A 25882-nucleotide genomic window follows, 5' to 3' on the forward strand; every position below is an offset into this window, starting at 1 on the left:
TATTTTATCAAAAATTAAATAGAAAATGTAAACTTTAATAAATTAAAAAAAAAATGAAAATTATTGTTTTGTGATTTATTGTTTGTGAGGAAATGTGCGATAAAAAGTGGTGCAAAATTTATAGGTGGAAAATTGGCTATTTTCCTGCTCAATATGGATTGTCGTGGGGATGTTTTAATCACAGATCACCCTTAAGGAGGCAAGGCAGTGTGTGTGGTTGTCTCTCGATGTGACTGGGGAAGACAGGTCATAAAAAAACCTACCCCTAAACGATTATCAGGGTTTTCCACTTGATCCACTTTTTCTCTCTCTCTGTGGGTTTTTTCGCAGCATCGCAACACGTTGATAGGGATGGATATTTTACAAAACAAACATTACTCTATGTTTTCGATTATAAACTAAAGCTCTTTTAAAAATATTTCTAATATATATAAAATAGGGGAGGGAATATTAATTAAAATTATGTCTAGATCTCACATATTTTTCTTTTGGACGTTTCTTTATTAAGTTGTTTGTTCTTCTTAACCATCTATACGCCGAGAGCGAAATACTTCGGCCTCAGAGATTTTTCACAAATTAAAAAGAAATGTGGGAAAAAATATGTAGGAGCTATGTATAGGAAGATTTCGTTTCACATCAAAATCAGTAATTATAGTTCACATTATGCTCATGGTCTATGGAAAGTTAAAATTGATAAATATCAAGCTTCAAAACTCTCTCTAATAATGTTTTAATTATTTAGTAAATTTTAATAATTAGCTAGAGGGAGAAAATTATGGAAAACTATTCGATCAGGGAGTGAGTTATAAAAAGGGTAGATTAGTTTGCCAGATGCCCTTAACGCCGTTGACCCTAATCAATTTATTTGTTTTGCTCACGACGTTTTTGGTCTTTTTATTTTCTTCAGTAGATTATTAAAATGAATTCATTTATTGCTATTAGAGAAATCACACCAATCAAATCAATAATTTTAACACAAAAGTTTGAAAAATGTGAAAAAGATTCTTCGTGTAAAAAAAGAGCAAAATGTAAAGAATTAAACCCACCTCTAATCTTCATGTGATAGGTGCTACATCTGTTTGCTGCTCGGGGTTGGGGAGAGCGTTAAATGGGGCGATTTTGTCACCCACAAGAAACACAACATCACAGTCGTATTATTCAGTCCATTTTGATTCCTCTCTTATCACTGAATTCCCGATGATGCCATTAAAATATCGTGTTAAATAAGCCGATGAATCGTTGGAGAAGATGTACGCGCACTGATACGCGTATAAAAATATACAATATAACTGACAGGAGGATCAGCTCCCTCTGTCTCATTTCAAACAGTCAGTCGTTCAATAACGCTCGATCAGATCAGTTGTGGCGGAAATTCTTGTGGCAATTCTCATTCTTTTATTTAATAATTGTACCGTGAAAAGTGAAATAAATTTAATTAAATGGTGAAGGGACAAATTGAGCATTTTCACGTGTCGTGCTGTGTCCACTGGAAGAGGAAACTGGGTTCTTGCATCCGGGGAAAATTTTTGATCCTCCGGACCCGGATGTATATTTAATCCTCTCAATATCATTCCAGGTTGGACAAAGACATTCATTCACTCATGCACGCATCTCAATCACTCACCATTCTTTCTCTGTTTCATGCACACAACATAAAGGTTGGACACACTCAATCACGCACGCATTCTCACAGCATTTACTCACCATACATTTCTTTCTTTCATACTTACAACGTAAAGGTAACTTAACGCCTTAACAGAAGAGATAAAATTATGTAGTGCAAAAAAAGCTCTGGGGTGAGGTGGGCAGAGTGGCAGGAAATTGGAAAATGATGACAAACAACGTGGTGAGAGTGAAAAAAACGGCACAATTCACAATGCTTTGATTTTAATATTTTATTTTATTTCACTTTGATATGTCCTATAATATAATTCTTCACCAATTTATTTTTATTTATTTATTTTTCTCTCTCTCTCACTAAGAAGAAGCACAAAAGTGAAATAATATGACTAAAAGTTCACAAAAGAAATAAGTTAGATGTTATATATTATAATCTTTATATATAAATATGCAATTTATATACCTTCTGCATGTATGAAGTATTTAAATAGTAATAGTTTTCTTTCACTTGTCAATTTATTTTTTTAGTAACATTTTACATTAATTTTCTCCCCTCCTAAGTCCATCAATTAGGATTTTTTCAGCATTTTTTTCAGTAAACTTTATAATAGACTTTTTCATCACTAAAAATACAATGCAAATATATTATTTATTAATATACTTTTTTTTATTTTTTACATTAACTTTCAACGACTATCCATCTTTCCCTTTTTATTCCTTTCACTGTTTTTATTTTATTTGCTTTTCTCCTCTAACAAAATGCATCTTGAATAATGAATTTCAATTGAAAGCTCCTTTTCCTTTTGACCATCCTGGTATATTCGGTTTAATCAGTTGATAATAGAGAGTAATTAATTGGTATAGATTGTGGGTGAGAAAATTCAGTTGGGGATCTCGTTGAATTGGCCACGAAGAAGGTCCTGCTGGAAAATTGAAGGGAGAAAAGGTGTCTTTGGGGATTTATCTTTCAGAGAATTGCTGTTGGGTTCTTTCTCACACCATCACTCCCTGCTGTGCTCCCCATTGCCCAATTCACTGCTCGTTTGAGGACTCTGAAAGCAAGGCATTGAAAGTCATTGTACATAATATAGTTGTGTCCTGTCGAATGTGGTTTAATTTTTTTTGTGATTTTCTTCAGGAGTGCATGGACTGATTAAGGGGTTCAGGACAGTTTTTATTTGGTCGATATTTATATTTTTTCCGCTCTTTTCCTTAAAGTTTTAATCCTTAAGTAGGTCGTTAGAGTAAGCTGTTATATCCTTTAAGGGATCGTCAACCAAGGATCCGTGGACTAGCTTAAACAATTCCTTACAACTTTTGTCATATCCTCCCGGATGGTTAGGTTATTCTTCACATACTCTCAAGGAACCCTTCGAATGTTCAAAATTAGGATGAAAAGGATATAATTTTAATTTAATTATATGTTAATGAATGCATTGAAGCTGTCTCCTGTATATCTGTTAATTGGGTCGTGTTGAAAAGATTGCAATCATGAAAAAAAAATCTCTGCTGTCTTGGGTTCTTAGGGTATTCCGGGTCTTCTCACCAGTTCAGGACACACAAACTATATATTGTAGACTTTTAACTTTCCCCATCGCAGGAAAAGCAGTTGAGGGAGAAATTTAACGTCTACAGCAACCATTTAGTTCGACTGCCTGCCAGAGTGTGTGATTTTGATCGTGTGACGTATAATGAAATTACAGCAAAACAGCATCCACCTGCTTCTTGTCACCCACGCACCCTCATATATAGCTACAGGGTGGTGGTGGCAAGAAGAAAGAGTGCCTTCCAGTGATTCCACACACATATACACATGAATGGTTGGAGGAGACTGGAAGAGATTGTATCGCAACTTTGGGCTGATTGTACGTGCCAAAGAGGACAATTTATTGTATCTTGTGCAGACATTTTCACATGCACAACTCCTGTGAGGAAATTCACAAGAGGTGGATGAATTTCCCTGAACCTTTTTTGAAGGAGCGCGCGGGGTTTGAAGCAGGGAATTCAAAATAATTCCTTTGGCTTCACGTGTGTGTCCAAGGATAACCCCTGGCTAGATTTTAGTGTGGTCTCGGGCGGAGACTACGTGAAAAGGAGAAAATGGGAATTTTATTGATGCGATAATTGCCATGGAATACGAGATTCTTCCTACGGGGAAGTGCTCATAAATCCACCCACACATTTTCCCCAGGGATTAATTGATGTCGTATACGCGATGGTCATAACTAATGAGGATATTTTGAACTTTTCTCCAAAGTCACATTTCCCCCAAAGTTATAATTTACAATTGCTTCCGCACAAAGATTCCACAAATTAAATATTCCGGTGGAAGTAAAAAGAAATGTGAATGAAGGGAAAATCTCACCTGCCCATTTCTTGCCACGCATCCCCATGAATCCACTCGGAACTCTCTTAATGGGCGTTTCCTCAGCTTGCATGAGCTGTGCTGTCTGCAGATAACCACCGTCTCCTTCAAGTTCATCCAATTCCGTGATTAATTTATTCAGTGCACTCCCGGTGGGGATTTTCTTGCCTCTGACACCAACAAACTTACCGCGGAATTCGTAGGGACCCTTCTTGGTTTTCATGATGCCAAATAAGTTTCTCCCGTTTCTGCTGTCGCCTCCAATGCGGAACTGCATATGAAGGAAATGAATATTTTATCACTTATCCTGTCTTGCTCATTTTAAACAAAATTCAAGAGAAACTCACCCCTGGTAGTTTCTTTCCTCGCATCCCGAAGAAACCTGCTGCAGGAGCCCTCTTCTCAGCACTCTCTGTTTGAAGTACATCAGTCACATCCTTCTTCCCGCGCATTCCATGAAATCCCATTTGTGGCGCTCTCTTCTCCAGTTCCTCGAGGGATTCCTCCTCAGTCAGCTCAGACCACTTCTTCCCGCGCATTCCTTGGAAACCCATTGGTGCACGTTTGTCCAGGAAGTCATCATCGGTGTAGGCGAATTTCTTGCCTCTCATACCGAAGAAACCATTAGCGGGTGCTCTCTTCTCACCATCCCAGAGATGTAGGCCATACATTTCATTGAGGCGTGCCAGCAGTTCCCGTTCCTGTTCTAATTTTGAGAAAATTTGATCCAAAGACTCCTCATCTTCCACGGGCTGCTCTATTTGGGATAATTCATTCTCCAGCTGAACATCATCCTGTGGTGGCCAAATGTGCTCACTTTCCTTCTTTCCACGCATCCCCAGGAAACCCGATGGGGCTCGCTTGTACGAGTCAAAGGAGAACTTCTTCCCACGCATTCCCATAAACCCGGAAGGAGCTCGTTTGGGAATGTAGCGGAAGGGCAAATTGAGGAAGAGCTTTTTATCACGGGATACCTGCAAGGAGGGATGTCAATTTTTTTTCTTACGCATTGAAGGACTATTTTGTTTGATTTATATCCGCAACAATTTCATCACCTCCATGTCCATCGGTGGTTCATCTATCGCAACCACTTCGGAATCTTTCTTTCCCCGCATGCCCATGAAGCCGACAGGTGCTCGCTTCACCAACGACAGGATTGGTAATCCCCTGTTGATGGAAAAGAATACAATCTTGCACTGATGTGTGGGGGAATAACATCATCAGAATCTTGTCATATTACACCGTTCAATTTTGGTCTATTTTTAGTTCCCTCCTCAAAAGCTCGAAATATGCTTCGTCTCTCCGTCAAATGAGCACTTTGCATTACACATATATCATTAATAATAAATTCTTAATAAGGCAAGACTATGTGCTTAATATATAGTTCTACTTTTGCAGAAACTTCCCCTTGTTGCTATTAATTAGGCAAATGCTACTTCTTAACATTCGGAGACGTTAGAATTATATCCTTAAGAGCATCATCTGAAATGTTGCTCCATACTTTTACATTTAATTCACATTGATGTCAACTCTCGAATAAACTTTTCTACATAATGTAACGTTGAAATTATGTAGGAAATAGAATTTTTAAAGCTTTCACCGGAAGTTCTATTACAAGTTGATTAATTTTTACGTTGAATTTAAACGTTTTATCTTCTTCTGATTCTTTCTTCTAATGTAATTATCAAATTAAAGTTTTATCTCACCTAATGTACTCACTGGCCTCATCTGTGGCAATACGGGGTGTACTGGGACGCTCTTCCTGGCTGATGAAGGATGTGGATGTGGGAGGATCTTCCGTGGCGCTTCTCTTACCACGTACTCCCTGGAATCCAATGGGATTCCGTTGATTTTGCGTATCTTGGGCATTCGTTGGCACAATTAGGAAGAGCGGTAGACAGCAACAGATCCCAAGGATCAACGCTCTCGTCACAAGGGTACCCATTTGCGTGACTCTGTAAGGAACCGGAAGTATTTTTTTCCCCATGAGTGAAAAATTAATTAAATCCCGGGTGGATAAAAAATATACAAACAGCAATTATGCAAACATTTGTTTAGGATTAAAATAACAAAACTCGCGAAGAATTGATCTGTGATTGTGACATTGCCCATTTATGCAAATATCACACATAGGAATAACATTAAACATTTCCCACCCACTTTGCACATACACATGGGGAGGTGAGATGTTTCAGCTGTGCAGCTCTGCTATGCAAATATAGAAAATTCTTTGGGGGTAGTTTGGGTACGTCGTAAATTGTTCAGAAAATATCTTTATTTGCTCATGAGACTCCTGCCATGGTACAAGCTCCCTGATGGCCAGAAGCTTTCGCACCGGATGTGATCTCTCTTCGTCTTTTAAACTTAATTTCTATGACACAGCGTGATATGTATACTTGTGCCACACACTCACATCAGAACATCCGTGAGACGGTATCGTTCTCTTGAATCAAATGTTGTTTATACTATATGAAGATTACCAACAAATTTCCATACAATACGTGAGATGATTGCCAAAATAGCCCACTCCCTGTCGCCTTATACTCGAGATATTCATCATGAAACATGCGACATGGGCTCGGGGGGAAAGTGAGCAGATTTTCTCAAGAACTCTTCCACGCGCTATCACAATTCCTTTGGCAAATATTTATCAATGAGACAAATCACAATGGGAACTCCTTTTTGGTGAAGACTCGATAAAGCTTCACCTCCGGAGGAGGATTGAAAAAAAGGCGGATGGGACAGAAAATCGCATGAAAAAAATTCAAAGTGCAACAGGAAAATTATTCTAGAAATTTTCTTTTTAATGCTTTAAAATTTAATGAGAAGAGAGACACTGACTCATATATTTTCAAAAATAATTTTCATATAAACTTTCTAAAGTTTGATGACACAAAACATAAAACTCCTGAATATGACTGTAGCGACGGTAGCTCAAAAGCTCCATTCAAAAGTAACTTTTTGACATATTCCTCGAGGAATAATAAAAAATTCACGTGGTTTTCTCGCTCTTGTTTAGTCGAATTCTTTTATTTTACCAAAAAGATCCTTCATCGTGGAATGTGTGAAGGAGTCTCGCATGAAATTATTCAATCACATTCACATTGAAATTATTGCTTTATCCCCAGACTCTCCCACATTCCCTTCCACCCACTTTGGGTGGATAAGAATAAGGAGACGAGGGGCAATTTTACGCTCTCTTGGCCACAAAAGAAAACACTTGGAAGTAGCTTTTCCGTTTCACGCGCATTTCATTGAGAAAAATCATAAAATTGAGGAGAAAAATTTATGGTTTGTTTGAGTGACTGTAAAATGATTTCTTTTTCATGCCACTCACCACACATTTCCCTCCCTTCCTGCACACAACAATCATATTTGGGGAGAAAAAACCAAAAAGGAAACTTGTATTATTCAGAGTAAATCCGACTGATGAGACAATCGTGCCGTGCACATAAAAGAAGGATCCAGTTTGAATATTTTTCAAATAAATATTTCCCACACGGTCCTTCCAAGCTAGGAAAGTGCCCCAAAAAAAAGTATTCAAAGGTTTTCCAGAAAACCCACTCTGTCGTCACTATTTTACTATATTGTATGCGATATAAAACATTGGAGCCATAGGGGGTAAATTTTTTACAAAGCTCTTGATTGAAGTGTCGTACTTTGGAGTTTTCCGCACAGATGCGTTCAATTTCATTCGCGTATTTTATCGACATTGGTAGTTTGCGTGGAATTGGATGCAATTAAAAATTCAAATTCAAATGAAAAAAAAATTGCAAAAAAGGATGAAGTGGAGAGATCTCTCGGATGTTGAGACTGTTTGTGTGCCGGGAAAAAGTGAGCAATAGCTCAGAGGGAGAAAATGAAGGAAATTGGAAAACTCAAATGTCTCGAGAATGCTCTCAATATTCTATTAAACCCGGTAAAAATCACAACGAGAGCTTTTTTCCCACTTTATTTGAATGCAAAAGGCGCGTTTATTTCCCACCACATTGCTGCGAAGGACAAAGTTTTCCCTCAAAACAATTTTGAATGAATTATTTGATTTGCTTTCACTGTAATTCATTTTTTTAGTAAACTGCTACTAAAGTCTGTAGTAATGAAACATTTACTAAAATTTTTAGTAATTATAACATAAAATTTTAATTATGTTGCCTGGAATCACTAAAGTCTTATGTTACCTTTACTAAAATTCTATTTATCTGTGAATTTTTTAGTGAAAGTAACTAAAATTTTTAGTTTTATTGCTCTTTTACTAAAGTTTAGTAGGCAATTTAGTCAAATTCTTTACTAAAGTTTCCAGTAAAGACATAACTACTAAAAATCTTTAGTTATGTCAACTAGAATTTTAGGATGAATGACTACAATCATTTTTTCTTCGTTTACTAAAGTTTCGCCACGCCAATCAAAAATTTAGTTGATATCACTAAATTGACACATTTTTAAACCAATTAAATTTTTAGCAAAAAATTAGGTTTTTTTTATTTCCTCTATATCATTTGATAATAATTATTTCTGATCAAGTTAATTTGCGCAAATATAAGAGACGTAATATCTTTTATATATTGTCTTTGTTCCAATGCAAGATGTTGCATCTCAAACTTTTTTTATTGTTTTATTGGGGTGCCGAGGTCCCGAAAAAAATGCATGCAGAAGATTTGTATGAAGAACGCATACAACACATATACCGGAGGCTTTATTTTTTCTCACCCTTTCTTACCCACACACAAATTTTTCTCCTTAGCACCCTCTAAAGTATTTCACAATATTCAGTTCTTTGTGGAATTTTCCATCGAAAGTACGCAAAATATTTTGTCTTCAATCAATGTGATATGTGAAAAGTAAATTTAATCCATTTGTATAGTAGTTTTGAGAGTGAAAATTGTGGAAAAGCCGATTGTTAAAAAAAAGAGGATAAACATGACAAGGTATTGTATAATTTAAGTGAATAACAATTCTTTGTATTACGAATTGATTTACAACAAATAAAATTATCAACTTTGAATTCAACCAACTAATTATATGATTTTACTATCTTGCAGTAAAACAGGAAGAGGAATGGATCATATTCTCATCGAAGCCTTCCTGTCTGTACCTGAATGGTCTGCCCATCCCCAATAATAATTGAAACAGGATAAAGGAAATCCAATGGGAAAAATTAAAATGTAAAGGTAAGTACCTACACATTTGCCGTGAAATATATTGCATCCAAAAACTTATCAATTTATAAAATCCAAAATATTAATTCTTGTTCTAATTTAACAGATTTTACCGAATGAGCGCATATCAAGCGCTGTCAACCCGTAATCAAATTTTGGAAACAGATTGAACGAAGAGGATAAACACGAAAAGGTACTGTATTTTCTGTATGAGTTACTTCCATTAATTTTATCAAATTATTTGCAAATTCTATGATTTTACTACCTTGCAGTTAATCATACTACAATAAACAACCGGAAAATGGGTCATATTCTCATCGAAGCCTGGATCATCGAAGCCTGGATCCAGTCTGTACCTGGATAGAGTCTATGATCGAAAACATTGATTGAGATAGGACAGAGGAAATCAAATCACGAGAAATAAAGTTTAAAGGTAAATACATTTTTCATAAAATATATAAAGTAAAAAAATTATTACATCAGAAAATTTAGGAAATTAATTTTTATGTGATTCATTTACAGATTCCGCCGACTGACATAAAGAACAGAACTTTCGCGGTTCCTTGAAAGGGTACTTTGGAAGAAAATGACGCTAAGACACTCACATGAATCTGCCGAACTTCACTGAACAAAAAGGCTTTTCAAAACGGGATACCTGCCTAGTTAATTAAACTATTACATACAATGCAATATAAATTAAATTGAAATAAAAAATTATTTTTTTAAATCAAAATTCAATATTTAATTTTTTTTAGTCAAACAAACTGGATTTCCAGTTAGCATGGCTAAACTTTAGTAATCCAAGAATTTTTAACAACTATAGTCATGTAAATGAAAATTTCTGTTCTCATTCCTAAAATTTAGTAATCGAAGAATTTTGAATAAATAGTTTTATCAACAAAAACCTCTGTTGACATTCCCAAACTTTAGTAATATACAGACGTAAAACATTTTATTAGCCATAACTAAATATTCTGTTGAGAGAACTAAAATTTTTCGTAATGAGCAACTACTAAAATTTTAGTAAAAATTTCTTTACTAAAATTCTCTACTAAAGTCCAGTCAGTGCCAGTTTTAGTAATGATAACTAAAATCTGAATTACAGTGTTTTATTTGATATTTTGTGAAATCTTTGCTTGAATTTCTTCGGTTAATTGAATTTTTCAATCATTTTTTTACTCAAAAAAGAATCAGTATGGCTGATGGGTACCTGCTTTCACATGCAGTTACACAAAATCTCTTGTTGTTTTTAGCCCTGGCAATTTATTGACTGCGAAAGTTTAATACCACCGTGTTTGCCAGGAATATTGAAACTTTACATTCGCGCGTGATTTTTATTGATTGAATAGAAAGCTCTCCAATTTCCACGCGGAAAAAAAAGGTTCAGCGATAGTTTGCAAAACGAGGAAATAAAATGAGAAAAAAATAATTAAATATCAATCTCAAAAAAATAGAGAGTATATCGGAGCTTTAGGGGCATGTGATAGAATATTCAATTATTCCCCTTGAATTCCGTCCTGCGAGCAGGTGTTGTGTGAGTCAAAGGCCTCAACTCATTGCACGATTGAAAGCTCTTCCCCTTCCCAAATCAATTTCCCACTCATACTTGAGTTTTTTTTATTTGTGCCCCCCCCCTGCATTGCCAACGGAGACAATCTGTGTCAACGATGGGTTTTCCGGGGGTTGTGTATGTGGGGAGCTTTTTGCTGCACAATCATCCACTTGTTGCACCATTCGCACTTCTGGCTTCAAAAAGGGCAATCCTCCACCCACATACTTCCTCCCACAACTAGCATATTTGGTGTGGTCTCTCCAAAGTTTGGTAACAGAGAAATTCGATTTATTAACCACTTTCAATGTGATTTTCCCACCCAGACTGTACCCGTTGTTTTTCATCCTTATGCGCGAGTAATTTTAACGCCAACTCACCACCAAATTCTACAGCAAAATAGAGGGCAAATAACTTCTAAATCTTAGGGGAAAATCTCTCTTTACATTTTTGGAGAGATTAGAATTTAAATTCTTAATTAAGAAAAAGAAGACAATTTTTCACCAATCTTCTAGATTATTTTTCAGCAAATTCTTATAAAATTTTTCTACAAAATTTAAAAATATTACATGAAGTAAAAGTTAATGTAATAATTTATATACAAAACGTACGCCCCCAGGTTACACCATACCTACATAAATTATGTCTGTTCATCTCCATCGATAAGCTAGCTGCCCCTTGGATGTTATTTTGCCTTTCATTCTTGTTTGTGCTTTCAAAAGCTCCCTCAATGAACTAGTTTATCACTAATTTGAAATTATTAACCACTTGGGGAATGGATTTTTCAATGCAATAATTTTCCCCTCGCTTGGTTCACTCTTGCCCACCTACACCTCCTAAGTGCATGGCTAGTATGAAAGAATTACATCGTGAGAAAATTTATTTAAAAATCTCACCACTCTGCTGGTAACACAGTGAGTGTATAAAAATGAAAACTAAATATATTACCTTGTCGTTTGGCTTTTAAGCTTCCCTTCCATCCGATGAAGGAGGGGAAAATCAAACTTTACGATGCACAATCTCTTGTAAATTTCATTTTTACCCTCCGCGAGCACACATCGCCGCCGTGGAAGAGCATCACGCAAATTAAATAAGCAAAGTTTCTTGTCGCACTCACATCATCTCTGGTCTCCCTCACTACACCCCCTTCTGGTCTCTCACACAGAACCACCTGAATTTCCCACCCCCGCGCTCTGCATTCTTTGGCACTTTCTGCAGTTTTCCGTCGTTTTTTGTTGTGTATGTACAAACACCGTGGGTGGCATATTTTTGCATAGCAAAAACGAAGCGAGAGAGATCACGGAGTTCGATATGAAGGAATCACAGGGTTGAAATCATGAAATATAGCTAATTGGATGAGTTTTGCTATCTCTCATGTGTTCCTCCAATCTCCGTCACATTCTATGTGCACGCGGAGCACTCAGTTAGGCACGTAAGAGATATAAGTTGTGAAATATTTCCCGGAGGTTATTAAATGAAGCTTTCATGATTTTTTCCTCATTTGCAATTTATAAAAAAAAATGCTTCAAGGGTTAGATGCAAAATAGTTTTAATTTGATTTATTTGGGGAGTTTTTTTTCCGTTGAAAAACTGTGCTATCGAACGTATCCCTTGTTGAATCTCTCTGAGAAAGCTTATGGGAATTATATAATCGAAAAAATGCAACTTGAAAGTTTTCCAGCGATGCTTCGGAAAATTAGATTTCACTCTTTTTCTTAAAATATATATTTTTTTTTTAAATCACTTTCTGAAAAATTCTCCACGTTACCAACAATATGGTAGCAATCTTTTGAATTTAACTTAAAACAATCATCAGCTGTTGGTCTTTCAATTTGCAGAGGGGTTCTAATTAAATTCAAATAAATTTTCCAGTAGAAAGCTTGCTCTACTTTTCTCCGTCTAATTACCGCGTGCGGCGAACCCTGTGTGACAGAAACATGTCAGGAAGAGCGCGAGGAATCAGGTGCAAGAGTGGAATGATTGCATGAAGAAAAGTTTTCTGATTTTCTTGATGGGCCTCTTTCTGTGGGAGTGAAAAAAAAATTAAACAAGTCTCTTGCGGGTGCTTCTGTCCAAAACACAAGTGGGGGCTACATATTCATTTCATCAGCATCTTCTCACCCCCTCAGACCCAGAATTCCACCCAAAGAGCTTCTAGGCTCTTTGATACAACTAATTTGCTCAATTCTTTCACTCCACAATATGTTAATGGCACCATTTATGAATATTAGATGAAGTCTTGTTCCCTTTGGGTTTTCCACAGCTCATCCACTCCCCACCCATCCTCTGAAAATTTGCATTAAATTTGCCATTCACCACAAGCAACTAACTTGTCATATGGAGGATGTTCTCTTGCGGATTATTAAGTGTTTGCACCTTCTTGGCGAAAGTGAAAACTAATGCGACAAATTAGCGAGTTTCCCAAAATTTGGCATCTCTCCACCCTCCCGTGGAAATTCATGCGCCCACGAGCAACAAAGTCAGCATCACTAGAAGACGTGCAGATTACCGTGAGCATGTGAAATTGATACGCCGGAAAGTGTCGCAATGATAAGGCTTCTCAGAAGCAATTTTCGACTGTCTCATATTTTATGCTTCCATGCATTTAGATTGCTTGTTCCGCAGTATGGGAAAATTGTTGAATATTTTACTCAAAGCTGTTTATGGTCATTAACAGATTGTTGTTCATTTTCATTTCTAAATCCACGAAAAGTTTAACATTATGAATTATAATTCATGTGATAATTACATAAAATATTCAATTTCTTTCGCATTGTCTTGCATGCGAAATAATTAATTAAAAATTCAACATAATGATTTCTCGTTTACATAGTCTATTTCAGTTTTTTTTTTCTTTAGGAAATCTACACTTTATGTCACATAATTTCAAGCCGAATCCTAAAAAACGAAGCTTGAAAAATAAAATATTTTCACATATTTCCATGGAAAATTTGTGTACCTTCATGTATAAACTTTACAAGGCAATGAAATTCTCACACAACAGTGTGAAAATTTGCGAAACATTTTAAATTTTACGAGAAATATTCACTCAATAAAAAATTATTGCCTTGAGGAAACATTTCCGCGTTGAAAATTCGTGAAGGAAAAGAATTTTATTTTCTTTTATTAAATGTTCAACCCTCTCAACTTTGTTCGTCAGGTGTTTTCTCTTCCTATCCTCAACAATTAGCACATTATACCTGGAAGGTGCAATGCCTTTGACTCTCTTGAACTTCCCGTAGGTACACTTTATACATAGTTGCACATACATATATAGCTTTCTCTGGGTCTAATGAACAATTGTGGACATATTCTTGGCACCACAGGAGGTGAATTTTTGCTGGGAGAGCACAGACAATTAATGTTGGGGATGCTGAGGAGAAAATCGGCTATTACTAGGAGAAAAGAATTGCAACATAGGGTAATTATAGAGGTAAAAGGAGAATGCCAATGTTAACACATTATACATTTTTTTCTTCTCCCAGGAGAATAAATAAAATACCTAGACGAGAAATTGCAGAATATGACTTAATATATTCTCCTTCTTTTTACGTAAAATGACTTGTTGGTGTTTCTTCAATGTTTGACTAACTTTCTTTTTTATAAAAGAAAACTTTAAGTCTTTCTATGCCTTTTTAACAGTTTGCAATAGAGTTGATTTTTTTCTGTAATTTTAATTTATTCTTAAGAATATTTTAACAAGTTGCTGTACCATAAATTGAAAAGTTTCCGTACTCTTTTACCTTATAGATTTTCCTAGAATTTTTCATGGAAAAAAAATCAACTGTGGTCATGAGAATAGTTTTTAGTTAGAAACAGTATAAAACGCGATTAAATAGAGCGTGAACAAGTGTGTTGATTTGTTAAATTAGTGACTAATTGAGAAGAAGAAAGTTTCAGGTCACCAAATAATTTGCATAATTCACACTGATTTATTCATCCATGTTGAAGTTAACTTTTTATTAACCTCTCTGCCACCGCATCGTCCCATCAACCCCAAAATGTTACCAACAAAAACCCAAAGATATTCTCGCCTGGGGCGAGAATACTCTAATAGCATTTTGGGGTAGTTTGTGGAGGAATTCTCAATGTGAATATATGAGGTTGGGTTTTATGAAAAATTCATTCAATATTAAGTGGATAACTCTTTGATGTTCCACAAGGAATTTCGCGATAAATTATTCATTTTGCAATGAAATTATTGTTCTATACCAAAAAGTCTCACTGCTTGTTTGTATTTTTCTTGAATATTTTATTGAAAAAGTAAAATTGCCCAAAAAGTGTTACAATTTAAAATTGTTCCATTTCTTTCACAATTCCAATGGGTGAGCATACGAAGTGAAAGGTCCCCTCAAAAGCTTTGCTGTGAAATTTGTTGTGAAAGCTTTGCTTGAGCATTCACATAAGTTTCATTGAATATGGGCCCTGTCTAAATTTTCATCGTGTGGGTGGATTGGGTTTGGATACCAAGTGGACAATTTGAAATGTTAATTTGAGAAGAATTTTGTGAATTTGGTCTAATAAACTATCAAGAATGTAATAATGTTCCTTAAGATTTTTTTGTAGAAAGAAAAATTCCAATAAAATTGCCTATAATACGATTTTTAATAAGAAGCACTTTTTCCATGAAAATAACGAATTCCTGAATTTTGATTTTATAATATGAGTATGGAAAAGTACTGCGAAATAGAATTAATAAATATGGTAAAATATACTCTAACATAGTTCCGCAGCAAAAACCTATGGTACACTACACATCCCGGAGGAAATGTTACGAGTTTACGGGAGTAGGAAGGACATGTCATTAAAAATGTAAAAGCAACACAATAGTGAGAGCTCTTATTCTGTCCGTGAAGACTTGCAAACGGGTGCGAGAAGGGGTTGGCGAGGCAAATACAGTCCTTACAGTATTCTATAAAATACAACAAGTAAAATAATGTATATATAGTTTCTTTTATATATTTTCATTCACACAAAATCGTCTGACATAAACATTATTTCCTATAAAAGGGAATAAAACATTACACACTCATATGTACAAAGAGCAGAAAGGATGGGGATGCGGAAAGTGGCGGCAAAATAGTCACGGACTGTATAAAATATTGTATAGTGTAGGGTGTTGTGGGAGGGAAGAAAAGCAACTTTTCACTCCACAAGTACGTAAAACTTTCCTAATTCACTGTTTTCCACGCAAATGCAGCATGAACCTCACCATAAGAGAGATCTCAAGGGTAAGGTGAAACCACGATGGGATAATTTTTTCTAACCAACACCACAATTAAAGAATTAATAGAGGGGAATTTTTATACCCGACTGAAAAGTGAAAATATTCCACGTAGGATACGTATTTTATTTTAAAAAGTTTACCGTCTTTCAGGAAATTAAATATGCATACACCTTGCTCAATTTCTCAAGAGTTCATGACCCTGTTGCAGAAAGTTCTTTTTCTCTTCTTATTTTTACAATCTTTATTGAGAATCTACTTAAGCAAATATTTAAACTGCCTAAAACGAACTAAAAATAGAAATTTTTTAAGAAATGAAAAGGATCATTGTGAAATAATAAAACATTTACAGCATTTGATTGAGATTTATTAATTCAATCGTTTTGGCTCTCAGCGAGCTCCTTTTTCTACTTTTCGAATTTTCATTTTAAATTTGTCTCTTTCGTATTTTACATTTCAACCAGACATTGCCTTTTCTTAATTTAATTATTCCCCCATTAATTTTTTTTTCAAAGAAAATTGACGATTTTATTTCGCAATTATCATAAAATAAAATTTTAATTGAAGGTTCATTGCATAAAAAGCCCCACGCAGACTATACCTACGCATAAATATTTAAAAGGTGTGCAAATTTGCATTTTTGTGGTTGTGAACAGAACCTAGATTGAACGTGATTTTCATCATGAAAGGTATTTACAAATTCGCGGTACAATTACAGTGTTGTCATATTGTAAATTGAGGTGCACCATTTTTGGATACGTGAACATCGTTAGAGTTATGCGATTAATTGAATATATTGAGGTTTTTCAAAAATAAATTGATATCAATTGTATTTTAATACTTTTATGCCAATTTTTGGGATTCAGTATGTAGCAAAAATAGAATATTTTGTAATATAAATCAACTTTTTTTAACAAAAAGTTTTCATTCGAAATTTAAAGGTTGAAAAGGATAACCTTTTAGCCATGTTTAATGTCAATTTGTTTAATATGTATATGTATTAATTTTTAATGTTTGAAATTGATTAAAATTATTATAAATTTCCGATTACTATGCATTTAGTCAATGGAATAAAAAATGAACGAACACTGAAAAGTTATTCAAATTTATTAAATGAAACTTTAACAAAAGGTCAGATGAGTATAGGATTTATGCATTGTTCCTATAACATCAATTTTAAAAATCGACGCATAATAATAGTTCAGAAAAATATTTTGTTGTAATAAAGAAAGATCAATTTTTTATATAAATTAAAATAGTTTCATAAAAATACATAGGGGAGGGCGGGGCTAATAAAGTCACTTAAGGGTTTGGAAAAAGCCTAAAATATCATATTTCTTAGCTAGATAGAACTAAATGGTCTGAGAAAGAGTTGTAGGGCGTTAAATTTCCTAAAGAAATGAGCTATACATTTCGCTTTATCTATTTGAGAAATATGATTTTGAGCCTTTTCTAAACCCTTAAGTGACTTTTTTAACCCCGCTCTCCCCTACTATTGAAATATTAAATCTACTATCGTATAAATTGTGAGTAACTAGAGAGTAAAAATATTTATTCAATTAAAAAATGAAACTTCTAAAAGTAATCATAAAAAACTTACGAGAAATCCAAAAAATTGCTTCCAAATTTTTATGTTTTAAAGTTAATCCGAGTTTGATCTCTCGTTCACTCTGGTTTAATTCCTTTCCTAAAATATTCCTTTTTGAACCCAAAAAATTTATTCATTCATCACAATCCTTTTTCTATGAATTTTCTGTCACAATCCATCAAGATTTTCAATGTGAAACATAAATATTCTATTGTGTGGGGCCCCCATCTGGGCGATGCATCCGATAAATATCAATAAGTGATAATGTTTTGTTTTTTCACTCTTCGCATGGGGCGGGAAATGTTGTGGAGAGTCCTCCCAGGAAATGAAAAGTTCAACATGAATATTTTACATGCCATACAAACTCCATTTTTTCCAACTTTTTTGTGCGTTTTTAAAAATGTTGCTGCTAACATCGCGGATTCAGTGGTGGATGAGAAAAAAAAACTTTTTTCTCTGAATTGTAATCAACAATATTGCCCTCTATTGAATAAACACCCACCACTCTTGTGTCCTTCCGGGGCCTAAAGAATAATACAAACAATATGGGAGCAAACTAAAGTCACCCGGCGGCTCCATTTCGGCAATCATAGCAAATTAAGATTGTTTATGTTGAACATTTTCATTGTTTTCATCAATTGGGAAGGGAAAGCGCCTCTGTCAGTAAACATATATTTTGCCAAAGATGACAAATAAAATGCTTCGCTTAAGCCGATAAAGACGCAAAATCCATTCAATAAATTCCATAATCTCATTGAGACTTGTCTCAAACATTAACTTTTCTATTATATTATTTTTTTTCTCTATCCAACATGGAATATTTAATGAATGTGAATAATTTGCATGTCAATTTTCCACTCCTTTAGAAGCTCTCTTCCAGTTCAAAGTTGAATCGTCTTTAAAAGAGGAAAGGGAAATTCTTCTCTAGAAAGTAAAAGTTTGTTGTGAATGAGCTTTAGAAAAGTTTTGTACATCCAATTGAGGGAATATTTTGTAATATCTTGATGAAGTTATCTAAATTTTTTCAAAAACCAATACATTTTTGATTCCAACCCCCCACCCTTTTGATCAGTTTTCCAGTTCACTGACTGGAAGGAACCTTACTATATGTTCATGCAATTATATAGTTTATAGCCTTTTAAAGAGGTTGTGTAATAAAATAACTAATGAGGTAAGGAAGCATGATGCTCCCTTTTTTGCTTTTTATCATTGACGCTCCCCTTCCATGCCGCACCAATTTCAACAAGTGGCGACAGTTATAAATGATTTCGAGCATTTTTTCCGGAACACGTCCGGTGAAAGAGGATGAGAGCAAATCTTTGCATCTCGTCAACATCATTTACAATTGGACAATTTGCTACACGAGTTCCCTTCCTATATTTATACCTCCCTCCCTTAAACTTCCGGAAACCGCATGTAATACGCTTATTTTGGCTCTTTATTCCTTTTTTCCGCTTTCCTTCATCCCCCATGGCACAGGAAATAATAGCAATGCTTTACTACCACTTAATCCCACGGAATTACACTCCACAGAGCTTTTTTTTTCGTCATAGCTGTTTGTTTTAATTTCACTCAACTTTTTTTTTCACCTGTGTGACGTGAATTTCAATTATATCCCACGCGGTCCCCTTTGGCCTTTCTTGGAAAACTTTTCTTTTTGAAAAAAAAAATCACTCTATTGGATATGTGATAAAATACCCAATCAAATTGATAAATGCTGAAAATTGATCTAAAATGGACCATCCTTGTGCGGGGATTCCTTTGTGTGTGATTGAAAGATCTCTTATATCGAATAAATCGTCTCAAAAATGGCCCACGAAGGACTATACGGAAGAAAAGTTTACCTTCTCAGGAGCAGTTGATGATGTCATTAGCCCTACCTTTCGGGTTTTTCGCATTGTTTATGAGTTCATTGAAAAACTTTCTGTTTTCTTTATCATGCATGAAATGAAACCCTCCAACACACCTTTGCATTAATATGTAGGTACATATATTTTACAGTAGGTATGTAGGTACTCAAAACATACATTTCATTAAAATTTTATTTCCTATTAATTTAAAGGATTTTGTTATTTGAAAAGAATGTTAGAGCTTAATAAAAAAATATATTAAGGGATGGAACTATTATTGATGGCATCAAGGCACATACCTATCTATGTATAATTATTAGCAAAAAAAAAAAATCAATTGCAGTTGTATCAATTGAATACACCTGTATTCCAATAGATGAAAATTTTTGACTGTATAAAAGTACCAGGAAAATGCAGGAAATGATACTTTTATAGAAGCCAGAAAAAGCTGATCAACTGGTGCGGGTGTCAGTGAGGGAAAAGTAAGCAAAGGAAAGGCTTTCCCAATGAGCAGTGGTGCCTGAAAATGGGGTGTGTGCCATGAGAGAAATGTATCCTCTATTGCAGGCATGTTATTAGTATTTTTTTTCCACCGTGCTTTTAATTATTCTCTGTGTTATTTCAACCACCAACTGCGTGAGGAGTCCCCTTTTGCATGGTCACTTCATTATTCCCTATTTTTTTGCTTCACCAGTGTATACACAGCACCTACACTCCACGTGTTGCCATGCCTTATAGCCATCCATGGGAAAAAGGGAATGAAATGATATTTGATAATTTTTCATCCCATTCCTTTGCACCCAAAAGGACAGATCCACGCGGGGAGTGTTATTGTGTCCCAGCAAAGAATAGCAGAATTTCGTCCCACAAGAGTTTATCCAAGTGAAATACAACTCGACATTTCCTGCTGATTCTCAAGAGCTAATATTGCGATGAAAATGTCACATCAGAGTGTATCTGCCTAATTAAGTGACTTAATTACATGATAAATAACAAAGCCATATGTGGCCACCGGGAAGGTGTCTGGACTTTCTCAATCTCTTTTACCAGAATTCAGCCAGAAATGTTCTCTTCAAGTGAGATATGTTGAAAATTTCACTTTCAATCTTTCATTTTCATATTTACAAATGAGCCTACACTTGATCTGCATCACAAAGGGGACATGAAGTGAGGAGTTTTTTTTTTATTCTTTCTCACCACCCACACTGGTGGTTCATTACAGCGAAACTTCCCTCAAAATATCCACGGGTTTACCAACAAAATATTTGTACAAACAAGAAGGACCAGACGTCGAGGAGATTGTTATCTAAAATTGATGGAAGGACTTCCTCTTTTGGAACCTACACGTAACATCCAGCTGAATTTCCCTCTAATCACATATTCATCACTAAATAATTTCATTTACAATAGTTGGTGGTACCTATCCTGTTGTATTATATATCCTTTTGCTTGTGAATGTATCAACGTTACACAGAAAGGACATTTTAGTTAAAGAATTTTCCAACAACGAAAGACATCTCGGTAGATTTTGTGAATAATAATGGAATACTGTAAAAAAAGCTTTTCATTCAGGAGTCTTTCATATTACAATATACGTAGGTACCTTTTGTATTAATTGCCTTAATTAACACTTCCTCCAATGAGGATGAAAAAAATGAATTATCCCCAAGTTCTCATAAAATTATCCTTAGCTTTTCTAGCGGTATAATTTTATTTATAGAAGCTCTTGGCATTTTCTTCAAGCCATTGAGGCATTTAAATGGTTTTAAAAGGTAAGAGTGCAATGGGTAGAAAATATTTTATGTTAATATTCATCTTTACTTTATCCGGTGAGTAAATTGAATTAATTAAAATATATTCCTTGCTTTTACATTCTCCTTTGAAAAATTTCTTAAGTTAGATTGAAGAGTTAATCAAGTATCATAATAAAGTTGGTTTGAGATGTTTTTTTTTCTAATGTTTAACCCTTGGAATGCGGAGCGGGGTCGTTGAACGACCCCAGCGCTATATTTCGTGTTATATCTCCATAAATATAAAAGATACCATTCCCATCTTTTGGAAATAAGTTCCTTGGTTATCTGAGGAGGTTGTGTAAAAATTTCAGCTCAATCCGACCACCACAAGAAAAGTTATTAAGGAAAATGTAGAAGAAGGGAATTCAAAAATTGGTGTAACGGCCATGCTGCGGAAAATTTTTTAGAGCATAAACAACATAAAACATAATTAGAAGCATGTAAATGTGCAAAACAATAAAGAATATTCGAGAAATATTGCCATTTATCACGTTGCGGGAAGTTAGGGTAATGTGGGGAAGAGTGAAAAAAAAATTGCAGTTTCTTGACAAATTTCTCAAAAAGAAATTGTGAAAAATGATTGAAAAATGTTTTTCCCTAATATCTCCTTCTAAGTATTTTAGGGCGACCAATTTGTGGTGCAGGGTGCAAGAGGACTATATAAGGAATCTATAGGCACTAACCCGACAACTCCAGGTTGTATAGTTTGGGAGAAAATTGGCCTTCTTTTTGGGGTCGTTCAACGACCCCACCTTCGCATTCTACGTAACTATCAAGGCCTCCGCATTCCAAAGGTTAAAGCTTTAGGCATTTGGAGATGTAGTAGGATAACCCTTTCAATGTCTCGTTTCGTTATCAATTCAAATGTTCATTCATACATATAGTGTAGGAGAAAATGTATTTTTTCCTTATGCAATATTGGCGCCATTCGATAAATGATTCTGAATAAATTATTGCGCACGAAGATGACTTCTCAATTATATTTTGATTGGAAGTAATAAATGCATACCGTCCCCTGCCTATGGAAGAGGAAATTGTGAACATGTTGCAAGATGGAAATCACCTTGGTTGCATAAATTGTCTCACACATTTCCCATCAGAGAGTAGACTTGTGATTTTCTGCAAATATTCAGCTGTGTGTGAAGTTATGTTGATATTGCCATAACTGATGAATTTTTCATTAAATTGACATATACTGTATGAGTCTCCTCACCCATGAACTTTTGGCAAAATGTTGTGAATTTTCCAAAAACCCTCCCCTACAACGCTTCGAGGCTCCTTTTCAAGAGGTGTGTGTGTATATGTATGTTTTCCCTCCCATGTGTATTCAATAAATCACACCACATTACACGAGGAACCCCTTGTTTAAAACTAATACAAAGGTACAAAAAAATGAAAAAAAATTACTTCTTTTTATTCTTCAACACGTTCCACGTGAGAGAATATAAAGAAAATCGCACAAGAATCTCTCAGGTAAAAGTCAGAATTGTCTCAAGAGGAAAGGCATTGTATATGGAAAATTCTTCAAGAGTTAATAGGAAATTGTTCAAAAGCAAATTAAAGCATAATTTGAATGAAGGAATATATACGGATCTCAGGAGTAATCATGAGGATGTGTAGGTGGAAAAAACTCCTGGAATTGATACTGAATTTCAAATAACAAATGACCAAGGTGATCCCCCTAAAAACCATTGATAGTATTTCCACAAACAAGCAATATATCCCACTTGGGAAGGACAATGAATGAAAATTCGATTAATTGCGAGCTGTGGGTTTCCACATCGTGGATCATCCCTATATCCAATCGACCACAAAACGCCGCCCCAAAATTCGGTCCCATTGATTATTGCCAAGATCCTCCGCAGTGTTGTGGATTTAGGGGGGAGCTTTCGGGGTGCGATAGGAAGCTGCAGCCCAGGCGGATGGTTTAAAATTGGTCCCAAGACTTTCAAGGAAGGGGTATCTTCTTTCTTTCTATTTATGTATAGTAAAAATAATAAAATCGATTCAAGAGGATGCTAAAATTTGTCGCACTTTGGCCTCTTTACAGTTCACCGCTCATTTTCAATCTCATCCCTCACTCTCTCTCTCTCTGCTTAATCTTCTTTATTAGCCACACCGAATAAAATATTTCCTTTTATTCCATCGGTGAATTTTCACCAACAACAATTCAGAAATTTCAAAGGATTTCCCGTGAATTCTGTTCGGAATTTCCACTTTTAAGTAATAAAATAACTCAATATCATTTATAGAAACATATTTTGTGCTCTATTGAATAAAAGTTACTTATACCCTCTCTGGCTTTATCAGAAATCACAGAAACTTCAACAATGCTAAAGTGAATGAAAAACTGCAAAATTTGTGCAAATTTACAGTTCTCTATAAAAACACTAAAATAGCGAAACTTTTAGTATATAAATTATTACTGTTGCAAAATGCAAATAAAACTTTCTTATGTTATTTTTTTTTGCTAAAAACATATTTTAAATATGCATCATTTTATTTCATTGCTCTTTAAATAAATTTTAAATAATCATGATTTTTTAGAATAGAATAGTGGGGAAGAATAGCTCGCTTCTCTAATAAGTTTATTGTCTCAAAAAGGATATTAAAATTTTTGAAAAATATTTAGGTAACAATTTGAAAAAAAAAAAAAAGATTTTCTTCTCGTACAAAATTTTAAAAAATCTGTTTCACCTTGAACTTGAAATTTATTAATCAAAATCATCAAAATAAATCAATGCTCTTGATTTTGTTTTTTTTTCTTATTATTTCTTTTCTACCAAATTAAAATGAGAATAGATTGGAAATTGAAACACTTCAATAAACTTTTAATTAGTTGGTATACCAAATTCGTGGCATATTTATAAATAGGAGCTTTTAAAATAATCCGTCGGGATTTAATTCTGTCTAAAAATTTTATCCTGGATTTACTCATTGTTTGTTCTCATGCGAAATTTTAAGAATTCAGATTGAGAATAGAATTTTCTAGACTCGAAGTTAGACTTCGAGAAAGTTTCAATAAAGACCTGAGAATATCATGGGTGATATTTAATTACTTTGTATTAAAAATAAAACAAAAATTGAATAGGCGTTCTTTAAGAAATTTTAAAATAGTTTCAAAGTTTTCTAGAAATAGAACGTTCTAAAAGCTTAAATATTCAGAAAAATACCAATTAAAAAAAAAGAGATCTAAAATCTTGTTATTTCAAGTGGAATGGAAAGTCAATATTATCACTCAAATTCATTTTCTCCTGCTATTTTGGTAAATGGACACAATTTTGAATATATCCAAAAGTTTAATAGAATATGTGATGTCCCTTGAGCCGTCTTTTGCATTACCACTAAGTTCTGAGAAGATGTGAAATGAGATATGAATTGCAAATGGTAATAATTTGTTAATATGTAATTCCTTTCATTAATTTAATTTATAAGCTCATTTTCATGCAAATTCTCAATCCATGGTATGTATTAGTTGGTTCCCGAAATGAAAGACATCAACTTTGGGAAATTGAAAATATCCGTGGATGATTGGAAAATGAATTAATCATGTGTTAGTTAACTTGAACCGTCGGTTTGAGCGACGAAGGAGGGAAATATGGTTGAAAATTGGGATGTAGCAAAAGCTTTGAGGACGATGAAAGAAAATTTCTAAAGTAAGAAACTATAGCAGAGAGCTTCAGGGATGAATTGAAATCAAATCAATTTTTGCATCTCAACTTATTTGAGAGCCTCAGGGCCTCAATAACTTATTACAAGTAAATCGATGATGGGTAATTGAGTTTCGGTTCATGTGATTGAATTCTCTGCACTTACCGTTCTTTTGGTGCTTCTTATGCAGAAAAAGGAGGAAAAAATACGCCGCGCTGTTGCTGAAGAACTTCTCACAGGAGGATTAGCAATGTGGCTTTGGCTGATGATGCGATGCTCCCTGACACGCGTTTTCTCTATTTCCTCAATAATTTAGTGCGGAAACTTTCCTTGTCACGTTTTTGCCACACTCAAATTAAATATGAACAGAGTCCTTCTCGTGGGAAAGTTGCTCAATTATTTCGATGATTGTAATTTTGGTGGTTTGCCCCCTTTTTTTGGCCCAAAAGCTATTGCACAAGTGGAAAGACCTGCGAAATTTTCACTCTTCTTTAGTCACAGTGAGGTGATTTGAAGGTATTTTATTTTTCTTTTCAAATTGACACGGCACACATTTGCAAAAGCACAAAACGATGAAAATGTGGAGAAACTTTTATGTTTTAAATTTTTAATGAATGCCAGAGAGTCTTTGGAGGAAGGATATTTTTTGTTTCTTGTATTTGTGCAAGAAGTCAAAATCTTTTCAGGGGGTTGAGCCTCAAATTCACAACATTTTCAACACTATTTGAGCACAACAGAACTCACCTCTTCATGAGACACCGAAGAAGTAACGCGGACAGAGTGGGTTTGATGAGTTCGGAGCCCACGGTGGTTGGTTTTATAGGACAATCCATGCGCAGAAATGATAAAAGGACTGTTGAGCAGAGCACCAAACGCACACAATTGAACGTATGGTGTGGTATCTCGGCTCTTTTTGGCGGTACAATGTCGTCAATGGGACTTCCGTTTGATATGTTCTTCCACCACTGTGCGGTATTCGCTTTCCCTTCTAAAATATATTACCTACAGCAGAGAAAATTATGAATGAAGTCTCCTTTTGAGCCTCTTTTTTCTCCCTTCGCCCCCCTTTTTTCCAGTCCATTCGAC

At 34.8% G+C, this 25882-nt stretch overlaps 1 protein-coding gene across 3 annotated transcripts; it reads right to left on the reverse strand.

Annotated features, from left to right (window-relative positions):
* Positions 1 to 1880: 1880 nt before the first annotated feature.
* On the reverse strand, positions 1881 to 25589 carry LOC129794936 (tachykinins). Of its 3 annotated transcripts, XM_055835893.1 has the most exons (7): positions 24962 to 25579; positions 5692 to 5940; positions 5041 to 5152; positions 4333 to 4959; positions 4175 to 4256; positions 3986 to 4090; positions 1881 to 2672 (listed from the first exon to the last, which is right to left on the reverse strand). In XM_055835893.1, the coding sequence occupies exons 2-7, from the start codon at positions 5928 to 5930 to the stop codon at positions 2653 to 2655; spliced, it is 1185 nt and encodes a 394-aa protein (XP_055691868.1). In that variant the 5' UTR covers positions 5931 to 5940; positions 24962 to 25579; the 3' UTR covers positions 1881 to 2652. The 3 variants fall into 3 exon arrangements, with proteins under 3 accessions (XP_055691868.1, XP_055691861.1, XP_055691856.1); XM_055835886.1 differs by having other exon boundaries at positions 3986 to 4256; positions 24962 to 25589; XM_055835881.1 differs by having other exon boundaries at positions 1881 to 4256.
* Positions 25590 to 25882: the final 293 nt, after the last annotated feature.

Source organism: Lutzomyia longipalpis, chromosome 1, assembly GCF_024334085.1.
Source record: "Lutzomyia longipalpis isolate SR_M1_2022 chromosome 1, ASM2433408v1".
NCBI lineage: Eukaryota > Metazoa > Arthropoda > Insecta > Diptera > Psychodidae > Lutzomyia > Lutzomyia longipalpis.